General features: G+C 35.6%; 3 protein-coding genes across 6 annotated transcripts; all 3 read right to left on the minus strand.

Annotated features, from left to right (window-relative positions):
- Window positions 1-302: 302 nt before the first annotated feature.
- On the minus strand, window positions 303-8,392 carry LOC105128497 (integrator complex subunit). Of its 2 annotated transcripts, none has more exons than XM_011030206.1 (12): window positions 8,131-8,392; window positions 5,899-5,956; window positions 5,438-5,800; window positions 5,143-5,354; window positions 4,215-4,544; window positions 3,851-4,067; window positions 2,968-3,060; window positions 2,769-2,860; window positions 1,963-2,080; window positions 1,720-1,805; window positions 1,171-1,222; window positions 303-1,051 (listed from the first exon to the last, which is right to left on the minus strand). In XM_011030206.1, exons 2-12 carry the CDS (start codon window positions 5,905-5,907, stop codon window positions 533-535), a joined length of 2,091 nt encoding a protein of 696 aa, XP_011028508.1. In that variant the 5' UTR covers window positions 5,908-5,956; window positions 8,131-8,392; the 3' UTR covers window positions 303-532. The 2 variants fall into 2 exon arrangements, with proteins under 2 accessions (XP_011028508.1, XP_011028509.1); XM_011030207.1 differs by having other exon boundaries at window positions 3,851-4,058; window positions 8,131-8,391.
- A 966-nt stretch (window positions 8,393-9,358) lies between these two features.
- LOC105128499 (proline-rich family protein) lies at window positions 9,359-11,005 on the minus strand. Its single transcript, XM_011030211.1, is given in 4 exon segments — window positions 9,359-9,957; window positions 9,959-10,028; window positions 10,320-10,596; window positions 10,898-11,005. Coding segments are annotated over 3 exon segments (465 nt in total). The 5' UTR covers window positions 10,567-10,596; window positions 10,898-11,005; the 3' UTR covers window positions 9,359-9,809.
- Window positions 11,006-11,639: 634 nt separating this feature from the next.
- On the minus strand, window positions 11,640-15,228 carry LOC105128498 (F-box family protein). 3 transcript variants are annotated; one of them, XM_011030210.1, is made up of 9 exons: window positions 15,039-15,228; window positions 14,749-14,970; window positions 14,596-14,669; window positions 13,931-14,006; window positions 13,484-13,594; window positions 12,870-13,044; window positions 12,654-12,772; window positions 12,105-12,165; window positions 11,640-12,006 (listed from the first exon to the last, which is right to left on the minus strand). In XM_011030210.1, exons 1-9 carry the CDS (start codon window positions 15,120-15,122, stop codon window positions 11,936-11,938), a joined length of 993 nt encoding a protein of 330 aa, XP_011028512.1. In that variant the 5' UTR covers window positions 15,123-15,228; the 3' UTR covers window positions 11,640-11,935. The 3 variants fall into 3 exon arrangements, with proteins under 3 accessions (XP_011028512.1, XP_011028511.1, XP_011028510.1); XM_011030209.1 differs by having other exon boundaries at window positions 14,749-14,973; XM_011030208.1 differs by having other exon boundaries at window positions 14,749-14,978; window positions 15,038-15,228.
- Window positions 15,229-16,361: the final 1,133 nt, after the last annotated feature.

Raw genomic sequence — 16,361 nt, forward strand, 5'->3', positions numbered from 1 at the left:
TGATTAAATATCTGTTTGTAAGTATAGGTATAATAGATATTTTACTTTGTAAATATTTTTTGTTTTAGAAACATATTAAAATAATATTTTTTTTTTAATTTTAAAAAAATAATTTTTAATATCAAGACATCAAAATAATTTAAAAATACAAAAAAATAACAAAATCTACACTTAAACCACAATAGACCCTAATTTTATCATGCAGAATGAAAAGACAATTTGGAGTTTTACATTTTTGTTATTGAAAATATTATCTTTTATCTTCCTTAATTACTTTCAATTGCAAAAAAGTCAAATTTCAATTTCAAAGTGCAAGTTTTCTCCTTCACAAATGAAACGACGCCAGATTTGGTGAAAGTGCACGCTTGTCAGGCATCGAGTGCAACAATAAATCAGCGCTGACATTACTCAGGGGAGGGCGTTGACTGTAAAGAGAATTAATTAACCATAAGAGGGAGGGATTCAGTCAATTAAGACATCATAATCAACAACTATAATACGATTGACCTGATTCCGAATCCCACTCATCATCCTAGATGCCACCCGCAAGAGTACCAATTGCCTCGAAAATAAGGGAGGCTAATTGCTCATCCCGGGCACTAATAACAGTCCTCGTTGCCCTAACCTCAATCAAGGCCATGCTTGGTTCATGGATGTGTACGATCTCATCGCTTCCAGATTCAGCATCATTCATGCATCGTTCTACAGATCCTTTCACACCCATCCTTGATAACAAAGCAAGCAGCTTCTCCACATCTGGAAAACCCCAATGCAGTAATGGCTTCTTTCTTGAGGGCTCTGATACCTTGTTGCCTGATAGTACCTGATGTTTGCCATGATCTATGAATAGCTGTCCTTCCAGTCTTGTTATATCTACGTCATCATGATCCAACTTTCTCCAACTGAACTGTGTAGCCAAGTCTGACGCAATCTCTAGATCCACACTGCCTTTCGATCTTGGTACACCTAATGTTCCATTTTCAGCATAGTAGAGTACTGAGAATGAATGTGAGCCTGAAAACTTGATTTGTTCCCTCAAATCCTCTGGAAACTATGTTGTGCAAAAACGAGGAAGACAGAATTTAGTGGTAGAGATTGAAAAAATATGAAATAAATACATAAATAATAAGCAGGAGGGACTAGGGAGGGAAGAATGGGGAAGGGTTTTACCAGAACTTCTTTTGGCCGCAACATCTCTAACAAAGGTTGAGTGTTTTGCAACCTAAAAAAGAGCCAAAAGCAATGAAGTCCTCCTGTATACATATGTAAATATATATATATATATATATATATATATATATATATATTTTAAAAAAAGGCAATGCACTTGAACTTTGTTTTTCCTCAAAAAAACTACAGCAGCTTGGTGAATAAGCAAAGTAAACAAGCAGACAAATTTCAGTTATATAACATTTCTCAACACTGAAAAGACATTGAGCTGAGGAAAAATAATCTTTTAATCCAGCTCAATTCTGGAAAATAAAAAATAAAAATCCCCATGTGTTGGAGTAATGCAAGGCCAGAAAATGATAACTTACATTACAGAATCCGAATAGCCTTAGAAGCCCTAGATTAAAAAAAAAAAAAAAAAAAACAGAAAAACAAAATTGCTTGACAGACAGAATCATGAAGCACAACTATTTACCATCCTCCTAAATTTTCAGAAAATGGATGTCTTGTAAGTGGGACCTAAACTATTATAGAAACAAAAAAGCTTACCTTATTCCAGAAAGGAATGAGCACTGGAGAACTTTCATTGCCATTGGCTTGAAAGGCAAGAGAGCCATATCAGTATCCAGTCCATCCTGCAAGTAATCCATTCAATTAGCCATTTCATAAAAGCAGCCCCAACTAAATCACATAGAATGGACCCTTGTTTGAGTCCAAATGACATTGAAGTGAATGCAAAGAAAGAAGTTCAACTCGGAATCAAATAAGATAATTCATAGAATGTTTGAGCACCTCCAAAACAAGCAGGGAGTTTTCATCCTCACGCCAACGCCGAAGCAAATGAACAACTGGACCAAGCCGCAGACTCCAGTGAGGAGAAAATACAATGCACGGTTCCTGCCAATTGGTTCTAAGCACATGATGTCAGTTTGTGGAGAGAAAGGAATGTTATGTAAATTCATCAAAATCTGCTATATCACAAATTGTGCTTTTTTATATGATACATCTTGCTTTCTGAATGAAGGGTAATTAATCCAAAGCTAATTAGAGGAAATAACGGCAAAGATATTAAAGATACAAAATGTTGGAAGAAACTTCCACTGCAGGGGTATTAATCCTAATCATTCTTATGGGAAGCACAATTCCAAATGTTTCAAAAGAAAGAGCTACTAGTGTTTTCACACTTTAACAACCATCTTGTAACATGATGCCAAATAGTACCAATTATTTTTCTGGGAATACTGCATAATCTAAATGTAGTTTCAATATGAATTTAAGCCCAAGTACAACTGAAACAAAACTGAAATGCTCAGATGCTCTTTGAAAAACACTAGCTTAATGAGCAATTCTAACAAAGCATAGGAAATAGTAATAGATTTTCATTCACAAACACAAAGAAGTGAGAAAGAATATTCCTGAGCCTAGTAGGATTTCGGAACACCGGCTTTGCTTTATTAAACAATATTGAAAAATTCCCTACACTGAAGTGAAGATTGAAAATACTGCCACCAAAGGTTGCATTAGTAAAAACTGACATTATCCTGTCAAAAGTCACCAGCAAGAAATATATTTACATAGCAAGGCTAGTAGTTTCTTACAATAGTTCGGGTGAGTGAACATCAGGAAAGACATAAAGTTTCTCTCCTTTCATGAGCTCCGAGTGTGAAAACAGTGGCTCACCAGAAAATAGCTGCCAGACCATCAAAAGCGAGAAACTTTTAACTTCTATTTTTATTGTAACACCATTAATGGAAAGCTCTATACAAACTCAACAAGGAAGACTCTGAATCCAGGTACCTTCTTTTGCCGCTCCTTGCATAACCATTCTGGTATGATATTGGTGAATGCCAGAAGTTCAGCTGCTACAGAAGAGATGACATATATTGGAACCTAAAGAGTGATGAATAATTTGATTAAAATTTAAAGGAAGGCATATCAAGCCTCAATTATTGAGATTATGATGCAGAAACAAATTGCTAGTTGCTCCTAATGGGTCTTTTGTGCATGTCGCCCCATCCTGAATCCCAAAACCTAGGATTCCCATCCTAAGAGGAAGAGGATGCTTTTGCATCAGATAGATAATGTCTTATACAATGAGATAAATCTTCCTAACTATTCAGACATAAAATTCCCATATAATGTGTTTTTCCTTGATAGGCAGCTAGATGCTTCATGACACAAGGCACATAAGCCATTCATTAAGTTACATGTATAAAAGATGAATACCCAGAAAAATAATGGAGTTTAAAGCCTAATAGAAAGAGGAAAGGGATGGGTTAGTTAAAATCACGCAAGCAATAGCCATATTGAATTTTTCTTTTTTTTTTGTATACAGAAAAATTATCAATGATTGATAATAAAAAATGGTTTTGCAGAGCAGGCATGATGAATGGCATAAACCTCTTGTTATCAAACATCACGCATCAATATTTACTTAATAACGTCATGTTGTTTTTTGCTGAAGTTGCAATTTGTTGCTCTATTTATGTGGGGTCCTAAAGCCCCTTCACTGCAGATACATCAAACCAAGAAAGAGAAAGCAAAAGCATAACTAAAGTTTAACAACAATTGTTTTTTCCAAGTTCTGGACTTGTATTAAACTTTCTAAGTTTCAGCATTTTATTCATTATGTATTGAACTTTTCACATATCTATAGAGGAAATATGTTTTCATAGATTACCTTCATAGCTGAAGATTCAAGGTACACTGGTATCTGTTCCAACAGCTGCAGAACAATTCCCAGTTGATTTAAAGGAATAATGACAGAGCCACCAGCTTTAACAGAATCTACAACACAAGAACAGATAAATGCCAGTTTCTGCCTTTCCTCTAAACTCTCATCATTACGCAATAAGCATTCTTTCAGTATCCGATCGTCATTATCAGCACTGCAATCACTGTTAGAAAAGCAAAATATTCATTTGACCTTTCTAGTAATTACAAAATTAAGGACTAAATGAATTCCTAATCTCCAAGGACTGCAGTCAAGAATCTGGCTGATATTTCATCCAATATACTATAGTAAGGGTGTAGGGAGACATTACCTGGGAGTTGACGGATTGTAGGTAGTTGAAGCAGAGAAGTTATTATCATGTTCATCATTTGTCAAGATACCCTCAGATGAGAAGTCTGAATATAATATCAGATCATTACCTCGCAGAGCATGATAATCAAACTCCATTGCATTAACAGAGTAAAATTTAGAGCTTGAAATACATGCAATATTTCTTTTTGGACTATTTATAGTCCAATTACAGGAGCCTATTTCTAAGCCCGAGCTGAATGCTTTAATCAACAATGTCCCATTGTACCAGGCTTCTTCTGCATATTTAAGTGTTTGAACCTTCTTCATGCAGTCCTCCACGTCCGCAGACCTGGACAACATCCTCTATCATAATATATTTTAAGTTCTAGTATAGAGAATATGCAAAATACCTAAGCAGCATGCAAATTAAAATGGAAGCAGCATAACTGAGAAGATGCCAGTAATAACCACTTAAAGTAATGAAAACATCAAAAGGCCAGCCTAAGGAAATGATCAAACAACATTATTAATTTACCGGGGATCTGTAAACCCATGATCCATTTTACAAACAACACTCAAACTTAAATATACCTATCCACTGCCAAGCAACTCTTTTATTTTTAAGATAAAAGTTTCCCAGTAATTTTCTTTCCAAGTTATAACTATGAGCACAAATCAACTTAGTACCGAACAATAGAGTAGAATAACACGTGCAAAAACAGATCAGAAGAACTCCCAATCAACAGCATGTGTTATGCTGTCAGGGAAACTGAAATTTTGTTCATTTCATTTGATTGTGCCATTTTTGCACCATATAATTAGGTAAAAATAAGTGCAGTGCATGCGAAGGGAAAAAAGTGATTTATGGAAAAGGCTCAGCGCCAATTTTCCATGAAAATAGATTAATCATAAAGCCTTACAAAAGTAATAACTTCAGTGTCACTTACCTGTACAGGGGCATCCATCCACCCAACTCTGTTCCATCTTTGCCTAGAGCTACTTGTCTCAACGCAGGTGAAAGCAGTTCAAGCTCCTCCCAGCTCATCCATTGAGGAGAACCAGAGTCAGATCCAAAAAAAAGATGGAATTCGTTATGCATTAAAACAAGATCCTCCATCATAAGCTGTCCCAGCCTTGTTGTTGCTTCAGTTGCATATATCTAAACAGTAGAACACAAAATGAACAAATTAAATAGCAAGAAAGGGGGTAGTTTCAACCAAAAATATAGAAATCTGCAGTTACCTTAGCAGAAAAGCCCTTGGTTTGAGTAAGAAAAGGGAGGGCAAGCATCCCCATTGTGCTTGAAATCAGTACAAGATCAATGGAAGAAGGATCCCAAAGGTGCAAATTATTGGGAGTTTTATACCAAGGCTGAGCACAGATCAAAGACTTTAGAATTTTCTGCCTCTTCCTCATATCCAAACAATTGTTGACAGCAAAATCATAAGTTTGCTCCCCCTCCTCCATTTTGGGTGATGGAGAAACAGGATAAAAGATTGTGAGAGCAGAAAGGTCCAAAGGGCAATCAAGTAATATCCTGAATCCACTCACATCAAGAATGTGACATGGTGGGAAATGGAAACCACTTCCTTTGCTCAAGCAAGTCTGCAAATAAACACTAATTAACTCCTTTTTTATTTTTTATAAATGAACTAACATAAAATCAGAATATATCTGAGAAACACACACAAATAGGGACTTACAAATTTCATGATTAAGAGAAAATACAATTAGGGTTTTGAGTTCACCCCCAGCCTCACCCTGCAAGAAGAAATTGCAAAACCCAGGCCAAATATGTCAGTAGGTTTGAGGTTATTTCTATCTTTGCTAGAAATTGTCAATAGCAAGGTCTAGGATCCTATTTTATATACCAGTGCCTAATTTTCCTCAAACAAATGGATTTTGTTTAAGATTTCACTTATTATTTAGTAATACTCGAGCCTTCCTATTTACAAGTCCAAGACCAACTAGGTTACATATATTTTAAGTCAATAAACATGTTTGTGATCTCTAAATTCCATCTGAAAGTTCAATGAAAAAATTCACAACATTTTCCTCACCCCCACAAAGTATCATGCTCTCTTCCAGGGAATTATCTTAACTGAGAGTTCATAAATCAACCAGAAATCAAATTTTCAATCAATCTGTAAGATTCCTCTAACAATAATCATCAAATACCCTTATAAAAGCAACAGCGTGTTATGACCTGTTTTCTTACTCCTCTCGCATGCATGCAGACATACACACATACATTGTGGATTAAACCTTCCCCCTTTTTTATCCAGTTGATTTCATTTTTCTCCTCAAATTATATAGTTTCTATCAAATTCTACCTGAAAATTTGTTCTATCAAATAGTTTGATTGTATATTTGATATTTTTCTGCCTTTCTTTTTGCTGTGTGGATCCAACCATGTTCCACTTCTATAGTTTAATGTTTATCAAGCAAATTGTAAAATTGAGACTTCTATATAACAGCAGATTTTTGAACAATTTGAACAAAGTCAAAAGATTCCTAAAAGTAGTTCCTGACTCAAATTAGTCAACTATGGGCAGTAAAAGAGCTGGTAGTGAATCTTCGGCGCAAGCTGTAGGAGAAGAACATAGCACATGCCTTGATAGTGCTGGTTTGGGGAACTCTCTCCTGGGGAATGGGTCCCCTGCTCTAAGGTTGCCAATTGATGATTTTAAAAGCCTTAATAACCCCCGAAACAAAGAGATCAGAGTGAAAGACTTGTCCTGGATGCATTGACTCACAACCTTGTTGGTGATGCAACAGGCTAAACCTGCCTGGAGCATGGGGTCCAGCCAATAGACCTACCTATTAGGGTTGGGTATTCTGGCAATGCATATGAGATGCGAAGTCCTGAGTGGAATGTACACGGGGGTTGGACCTAAACTCATGCCTTTCAGGATCTACTTTTAGGATTCAAGTGGCTTTTAATGCCCGATACAAGGGGGAGTGGACTAGGCCAGAGTTCTAAGAGAAGAAGAGAAGGAGAATGGGGAAGGTGCTCCGTATTGCATTTGTTCAGGTTAGGTCAAGGACTCAGCCACCCTACTCATAGTAGTATTGAAGCTCATAACCCCTCTATGGGCACCATAATGCTTGACGGACACCATAGACTACGACCAATGCACTACGAAAAAGATAAAATTTACAAAATTCTAGCATAAGGGTGTACAACGTAAACATCAATGCAAGTTCAACCCACTCACCAAGAAAACATGAAACACAAGTTCCTTAGATGGCGCAACTTGACTGTAGGAATAAGCAAAATTTAATTCTGACTTTTTGAAAAAAAAATCACAAAATATCAAATTGATACAAGGTACTTTACCCTATCTTAATCGCCAAGTAAATACAAGCATGGCATCCATTGACGCTGTCAATAGTTTATTCCTTTTCTTTTTGTCAAAGACTCTCTATCTCTAATGATCACCGAAATGGATTTGGTTGTGCATTTTTTTTTTTCAGTTTATCAATAAGAAATTAGAATAATGTAATTCCATTTTTTTAATTAAGAAATATAGCAGTGTTATTATATGAAAATGATGCAAAATAACACTGTTATTTCCAAAAAAAACAGTAACTAACTTCAGAAAAATTAAATGAAACCGCCAATAATAATGGAAAAAAGACGTATAAATACCATTGCACCAAACCTAAATCCCTATTTAATTATATCGAAAATGCACATTCCGAGCAGAACTGGACTGCAAAACCAGACGAAATAAAATTTTGACCAAGCCATTAATCTCACAACAATAATAATAACAATAAGGAAACCTAATATTCCAAATTGACAGTAAGAAAGCTTTCCTGAGCTCTAATCACAGCCTAAATAAAACAGACTCGCGCGAATAATTAAGAGAATTAACATAGATCAATGAGATTTAAATCAAAAGTGAAGCAATTGAATTAAGGAAAAATACCAGTTTTGACGACGGGGCAGCTTTTCTTGCATTCTTGACGGCACTTCTTAAGCTTGCATCTGTCGGAGGTTACTATAGCTATAAGCGTCAATTGATGTGCCATCTCTCCCTGTTTTTTTTTTTTCTTTATTTTATTTCGACTCTAAAGAGCAATTAAGAAGAAGACAGGAGAGACAGGGAATGGATCCGAAGAAGACAGGAGAAGATACGCGTGCTGGAACGCGCATTATAATTATAATAATTTTTTGATATCTCGAGAACTTACAGAGGTCAATCAAAATAATTTATCAGGTCCAAAATAACATAGTATATAAATAATTTGTTTGAGTGTACAGTAGTTTTTACTTTTAGATATTTTTTAAAATGTATTTATTTAAATAAATATTAATCTCTAGTAATTCTTATTAATTTTGATAAGCTAATATAAAAATATATATGATTTTTTAATTTATTTTTAAGTAAAAAATATTTTTGAAAAGTGTGCAATATAAAATAAGCACAAAAATAAAAAAATATTTAAAAAACATAAAGAACACTATTCTGATACATAATATTATGTAAAGCATATTTTTAGTAGGAGTAGTCTTTTCCTATTTTTTTAATCATAAATTGAAAATAGGCCAATCCAATTTCATTTTCGAATTGCATTATTTTTTATTGTATTTTCAGAAATGAAACGAGGGCACTGTGCTCACAAGTCATGCAAATCGGTATTGACATTGCAAGGGAGGACTCTAAACAGAATTATTAATCATAAGGAGGGACTCAGCTAAGCAATACATCAGAGCACAGGGATAACACATGTCGTTTAACCCTTTAAATCATCAAAGAAAACGAAGACCAGAGCTGGAACTTGCCCTCCACCCCGTTGCCAAACGCCCAACAATCCACATAATTGCTCTAGCACTAAAACAGATCCTGGTTTATTTATTCCTACCTAGCATTTATTTGTGCTCTGACACTGTTTTTCTTTTTCGATCACTGAAAGAAGCGATCAAGCAATTCTGATAACCGCACGACAGGTTCACAAGCTACAAATATAGCATATGATCAACCAGCATGAAGAAACTAACCAAGGCTTCACATGCAGTAGATAATAATTTGCATTTTACACAAAACCAAAATTCAAAAATTATCTCGTGCACGCATAAATCCCACTTGTAATTGTTCTTCAAACTACTCTTTTTTCTTTCTTCAAAAAGCTACCGCGGTGCAAAACACACAACGGTGACAGAAAATGCCGTCAAACTCTGTTAAGTTCCTTCCTATTGGTAAAAATTAAACAAGACACGAATCATTCCTGAGTGACAATTGAGGGAGGAAAGCAGAACAAAAGGATTTTCTATTACAATCAACAATCAGGGAAACCCTAACCGCCGCCGCAGCAGCAAACGTAGGTGCCTGCCAACAAAACCCAAGGTGAAGAACTCACATAGTGGCCCCGTGACAAGGAACTGTGATCGATGATGGGCTACCTATGAACAATATAGGTGGACAACATATGTATAGGAAGCACAAATCAAACATATATATTATGTTTATGTTGGACCAGCAATGTAATCATCAAAGTCAGCTAAAAAGGTTAGCTGGAGATGGTAAAAAGTAGGATTTATTCAAAGAAACCAGAATCTGCAAATGCGTAGCCAATCAAGACTAAATCCAGTTGACATGCAGGATGATCACTTCCACTTCTTAAATTTCCCTCCTCCGTGCTTCTTCCCAAACTTCCCACGCTTGAACTTTCCACCATGGTGCTTGCCGCCGTGCTTGAATTTTCCATGACCACCACCATAACCACCACCATAGCCTCCGCCATACCCACCATGGGGCACCATAAGCGGCTGCAGCGGCAGCAGCCCCCCCAGCAAGCAGCCCCCCCAGGCCCCCACCACTATGTCCTGAAAACATAAAAGAACGAGACTCGTCAACATAGAGGACCCCGTAACATACACAGTTGACAAACGGGAGCGTAGAATATCCAGGAAATAAATAAACATCTCATCCACCGATTTTTCTTTCGGAAAAAGGATAATACTAGGCCTACGATTTTCATAGTAAGACTTGAATGCAACCATCACGCCGGCGACCAGAAAGATTAGAGAATTATTAAACTTATATTTTTTTTTCTTTCTCTCTCTCTCTCTCGGCAGTTTAAACTATTGCAAAGATTGAGGAAATGAACAAGATACCTGGTTGGTGGGGAGCAGATGGGCCAGGAGGATAACCAGATGGTGGGTATGCACCGGGAGGGTAACCAGCGGGAGGGTAGCCCTGTGGAGGATACCCTTGGGGTGGATAGCCTTGAGGAGGATAACCTTGAGGAGGATATGCTCCAGGCTGTGGAGGATATCCAGGAGCACCATGACCATAACCATGACCAAAGAGACCTTTTTCCTGATCGCCACCATTCTTGTCCTTATCTTTTCCACCTCCCATGTTTAGTCAGGGAAGAATAACAGACTGTGCCTGCATATTTTGTTAAAAAAAAAACTGTTAGTTTGTCTGCAGATATCTTCACACTTAAAATCAAAGGGATTGAATCACGTTGAAATAGTCTCAAATACAAGCTATTAAAAATGATCATGGATGATTGTTAATTGGGAGTGAAATAGCAAATCAAATCAAATCCTGAAGAAAACCAAAAATCACTGAAAAAATAAAATCTCTAAAGGATTGAATTGATTTCAAGAAATTGTAATGATAGACGACAGAGAGAGTAAGGAGAGATGGGGAGGAGAAGAGAAGAGGGAGAGATGCATTATCGTACCGATTGAGATAGCGGTGTTGTGATCGAGATCGAAGACTTCTCAGGACAGAAACCAACTATTAAGACCTTCCATGGCTCCTTCTATATATATATATATACTCTAGTTCTTTAGGTTGATGATATTAATAATCCATAGCGACTCGTCTCATCCACTCCTCCTCTCACGCGTTTATTTTACGCGGATTTGACACGTCTTTTTTTATATTAAGCTAATTAAAGCACAGCTCTGCACTCCTCCTTTCCTTGGAATGCATCACGCATTCATGCATCCAAGGATTCCGCTCCTCCCCTTTATTTATTTGTTTTTTTTTATCTCGTTAATTTCATAGCTTCTGTCCATTTCTCCTCAGAACTTTATTGGTAAATAGTTGAATATTATGAGAGTGGTTGATACAAAAAACTATAAAAAAAAACTTTTAAAAAATATCTATATTTTGAAAGCAAGAGTTTCTTGGATGGTGCAGCTTGATCGTAGGAGAAAGCAAAATTCTCAATTTAATTCTGAATTCTTGGGGGAAGAAAAGAAGAAAAATCACAAAGTATCAAATTGACACAAAGTGCGTTGCCTGATCTTAATCACTACGTCGACAAAAAGCCATGGTGTATTCCTTTCCTATTTGACAAAGACTTCCTACCTCTAATGATCATCGAATCGGATTCGGTTGTCCATTTCGTTTTCAGTTTATCCAAAAAAAACAACACTGCTATTGTGCCCATGCAAACGAAATCAGCAAACACGATATCCCAAAATTTTGCCCATGCCATTATTTTTTTCCCTGCACTGAAGTAGCAAGAATGACCGCAGCATATTCAGGCAACGCTAAGACGGGTCAAGCCACCCTGTAAATTTACATCAAAGCAGAGATAGAAGAAAGAAAGGAACAAACTCTCCCTTTGAATCAAAGGATAGAACTTCTACATACATGCAACTGTTGGATAAGCAAATCTTAAGTATTCATATGTTCAAATGATGACATCCACTGTCATTTCCATACATTTCAGTTGATCCATCCACCTCACAGAGATCAAAGATTAGGATCAGCAAAACCTCAAAGCAGCTTCTAGCTCCTTATCATCATCACAGTTATATCCCAGCAGATAAGCTCGTGCTGTTACATATACAAACACAAATATGAGATCCAAGTACAAAGAACTTTTTGCAGAAATAAGAAGCGCATGGAGCTGAGTTCAAAGCAGATTCAATTACCAAAACGACCAGATCCCATGAATGGCTCTGCTTCATCAGTCATGCCGCCTTGTTGCTGGTCCTAAATATATTGAAGGGAAAAGAGGAATTAGAAACAAATATGAAGTCGAGATGCCACTACCACTAGCCGTTTCTTATCAGAGGGGGGTGCAGAAAAGTATGCTACGGCGCAATGTTAACCATTAACCTGTAAAATTCAGGATTGGGTTCATTTCATTTTACCCCCTTGAAATATGTGGTAGCTATCAATTTTTTATCCAAATGCTTGTTCTCTATCAAGTGACCCCTAACATTTCATCTATTTATCAATAAGGTCTTTTCTTACACGGTAAAATGAAATTAACCAACTCAGGGGGTAATTGATAATAAACTCTTGGGAAGAAATTGATAAACTCATACTTCAAGGGGGTAAAAAAGAATTAATCCGTAAGTATAGCCTCCTCCCACTATCTTCTGACAGGAATGGTCTTCCTTCTCTGCTTTATTGTGGGAGTGGGCAGCTGGTATTCTATTACGAAATGTACGAGCCAGAGGAAAATTTTTACTTACAGGATCAGGTTCCATTTCAGATGGCAAGAGCCACCTATCAAAGCAATGCCCTGATATTGTACAGACCAAAAGCTCATTTGTAGGGTCCATAATGACTTCTCTGCATGTATCATCACACACTGAAACAGAGAAACATGAAATTAATCACAATGCAGTGACATCATTAAATAAAAGAACATTTGCACAAAGTTTTAAAAAAAAAAAGGAATTTCCTACCATGAACATTTCCAGTTTTCTCACAAACAAATACATCTCCAAGCTTGAAATATGAACAAGTTTCTCCTGAACAAGCATGATCAGTGACCACCTTATCAGTCAGGCCTCTGCGGCTTTTCCATGTAGATACCTGATCAGCAATGGTCTTGTCAAGAATTATGCGGTCATCCTTCACCTTCATATGGTAAACAAATAAATGAGAAATAATGCACATAACAGAACATAACTTTTCCATAATGTTGCATATCCACTATCAAGCGGGTAAACAAACTACTGTCAAGCATGCACATCCCTGAATCTGCTATTAGATGCTCATAAGACAGACACCTCAGAGCTAATCTAGAATTTGTAAATGATAGCTGTTTCACAAAGCAGGGCAGTCCTTAAAATAATAATAATAATAAATTAAAAATTAGTGTTATCCTTCAGTCAATATAGGTGGGCCAAGACTTTTTAGCTTTTAGGATTTTTTATATCAGAGAATCGTATAATCTAAAGCCTATTCAGAATAAACAATTCCTTCCATGAAAAATAAACAGAAACAAACTCCTCCATGACATTAGAGAGAGAAAACGAGAAGAGAAAAAAGGGTTCAAGCAACAACAGCCTGTTACCTGTGAAGGAAGAGGTGCTTGGCTTCTCTTTGCTGCATTCATTTGAACATAATATTCTTTAAACTCCAGTGGGCAGTTCCTAACAAGCTTAACCATGTCCTCTTCATCACGCTGCATAACGTAAAGGCAAAGCTTCAACAACACTGCTACCCCAGCTTTAACTCATTGTGGGGGTGATATGATGCTGAAAAGTAACAGTAGAAATATCCTAAAACCTATACTGTTGAGTAGCTTTTAACACGAAGGAGGAATCTATGTTAATTTCTTAGAACCGGAACAGGATCAATACACGTGGTTAAGCAAAATGTTGATCACGGATGAAATGTTGGACTGCAAACTAGAGGGATTTATGTTGGTAAATAGCAAAATCACTTGCAATGGAGGAGGTTTCTGAGATAACTTTTTATTTAGTTAACTTTTAAACAGATAGAAAACTGAAGGAGCCACCTGAATGTACAGCTTCTTCCAAGCATTCTCGCATAACTTTGTAGCAGGGGGCAAGAAACCCCATCGCATGCAATACCTGCCAAATTTTGGGAAATGAGAAGCACGTCCTTGACTGGATGATACAAATATATATGAAGAATGCATAGCTTAAGTACAAAATATATCAAAAAGAGCATGGAGGGAAATTGATTGAATCAGGAATAGAATTGCAAATATTATCACGTTAAAATTAAACTCATAGCTACTGGCGGGGGGCAGGAAAAAAAAATTCAGTCCAAAGTAGAAGAACAGGGGGCGTTGATAGGTTTCTGAAAAGAGAAAGCCATCATTTGAAATCGATAATGAAAAAAAGTAACAAAATTCGGTGGCACATGTCAGTGTTCTCTATCACTCGCAGGAGAGATGAAAAAGAAATATGGTGAATCAATAGTATTGTTTTTATTTTTATTTTTATTTTAAATCATATTCCTATAAAATCTTTGAGAAGAAGTGTGGAAAACACAAGAACACGGGTTTATAAAAACTCCAAGCTAAAGTCATAAAGAACGAAAAGTAAGACGGAAAACAAGACCTGGATGCTAGAATGCAATCAATGTGAAACATGAAATGATGCCGATGCCGATACTAGTAGGAAAGAAAAGAAAAAGAGAGAAGGAAGTACAGACAGGCGACGCCATAAGGACTCATCAGAGGCTGCGAAATTCAGAAATCTACAAACTAGAGAGCAAGCTATGAGATCCTGCGAGAAATAAATAAATATTTTGAATCATTAGCAACAAATAAATACATAAATAAATAAAAATAAGAACAAGTGTTACCTCAGAGGAAAGGAATTTGAGGATGTGAGGAAAGAGCTCAGGAGGGATCTTGCTCAAAATTCCACTCTTTATCCTCCTTTGGTCACCCTTGTTGTTGTTGTTATTATTATTAGCTTTCTTTTTCTGATTTTGCTCCTTCTCTTCTTCTGGTGTTTCCTGGAAACGAACTCTCTTGCCTTTTGGTTCATCTTCTTCCTTCTTTGCCTCCTCTGTCTCCTCCTCCTGCTGAAAGTCAATGATCAGACTTTTAAAACAATCCAAAAAGTCGAAATTAAATAAATTAAGGATACCTGATCTTGATCGGAGACTTCAGAGAGTACCTCCGATTCCAGGAACTTGGCCAAAATCTCGTCTTCCTCGTCTGAGATCGTCATGCGGGGATCTGCGATTGACTTTCCGGTAAATTCGCCGGCGATTGGGAATGGGTGCTTGAATGGAGTTTTTAATAATAATTTAAAAAAAAAAAAAAAAAAAAAAAAAAAAAAAAAAAAAAAAAAAAAAAAAAAAAAAAAAAAAAAAAAAAAAAAAAAAAAAAAAAAAAAAAAAAAGCTTCGTGGCGTTGCGTTGCGTGATAGATGTTAGATACGAGGAAGATAAGCCTAGTAGCCACCAGCACGAGCCACCCGCCCACGTTGGATTATCGGTGGGTCGGGTACAGATGTATTGTTTTTGGTTTAAAAAAAAATGAAAAAACATTAAAAAAAAAAACACTTTTAACCGAAAAGGTAAGCTTCATTTTCACCATTATAGATTCATTAATATTCAAATTCTACATTTATAATTTAAAAATTTGTAATTTTGCTTTTATTGTTGCCATATATATATATAGACACACACTCTCTTTTTGCACTATCTCATGCACTTAATAATAGCATCTCCAAATAAATAGTTTTACAATAATACATTAAAATAATTTAAAAATATTTAAAAAATAATTTAAAATAAAAATAATTCAAGTCTTTTATCAAGCGTGATTAAACATGTTAATTTGATATGTCATGTAGTCAATTAATTGGTTACACATGGTATTATTATATTTATATAAATACATGTTTATTATTAATTGAGCCTTAGTTTATCTTTAATATTTATATAATATTATATTAATAAATTTAATATTTGATTTATGAATCAAAAGTAAAAATAAAGTTTTTGAGATGAAAATAGTTTACAAACAAAATTATAAAATTATTATAATTATGAAATTCGTATTATATTAAAACATTGTTCCAAAAAAGTTATCAATCAATATTCTTTTAAATATTGGATATTCATTAGAATTATAGAGACTTGTATATATTATTATTCTTTTTTTATGAAAGAAACCAGTTATTCTCATGAGTTGAGGTATAAGAGATACCTAGAATTAATACGTAAGTTTTAGTCATAAAACATGACAATAAATTAACTCGTATAAGAATTTCTTATAGAGAGATCACTTATGTTTATGGAAAAGCTCACATGATAATTGTATAAGTGATTATCATAATTGAGATCACTAGGTTAACTTATATAGAGAAAATTATGCTTTGATCCTGTTACATGTTATCTTAATTGAGATAATGAAAAGGCAAACATTGCTATATGAAGGTATCTGAATAATTATTGATCCT

The sequence above is a fragment of the Populus euphratica genome, unplaced genomic scaffold (genome assembly GCF_000495115.2).
Source record: "Populus euphratica unplaced genomic scaffold, PopEup_1.0 scaffold14.1, whole genome shotgun sequence".
In the NCBI taxonomy this organism is placed as follows: Eukaryota; Viridiplantae; Streptophyta; class Magnoliopsida; order Malpighiales; family Salicaceae; genus Populus; species Populus euphratica.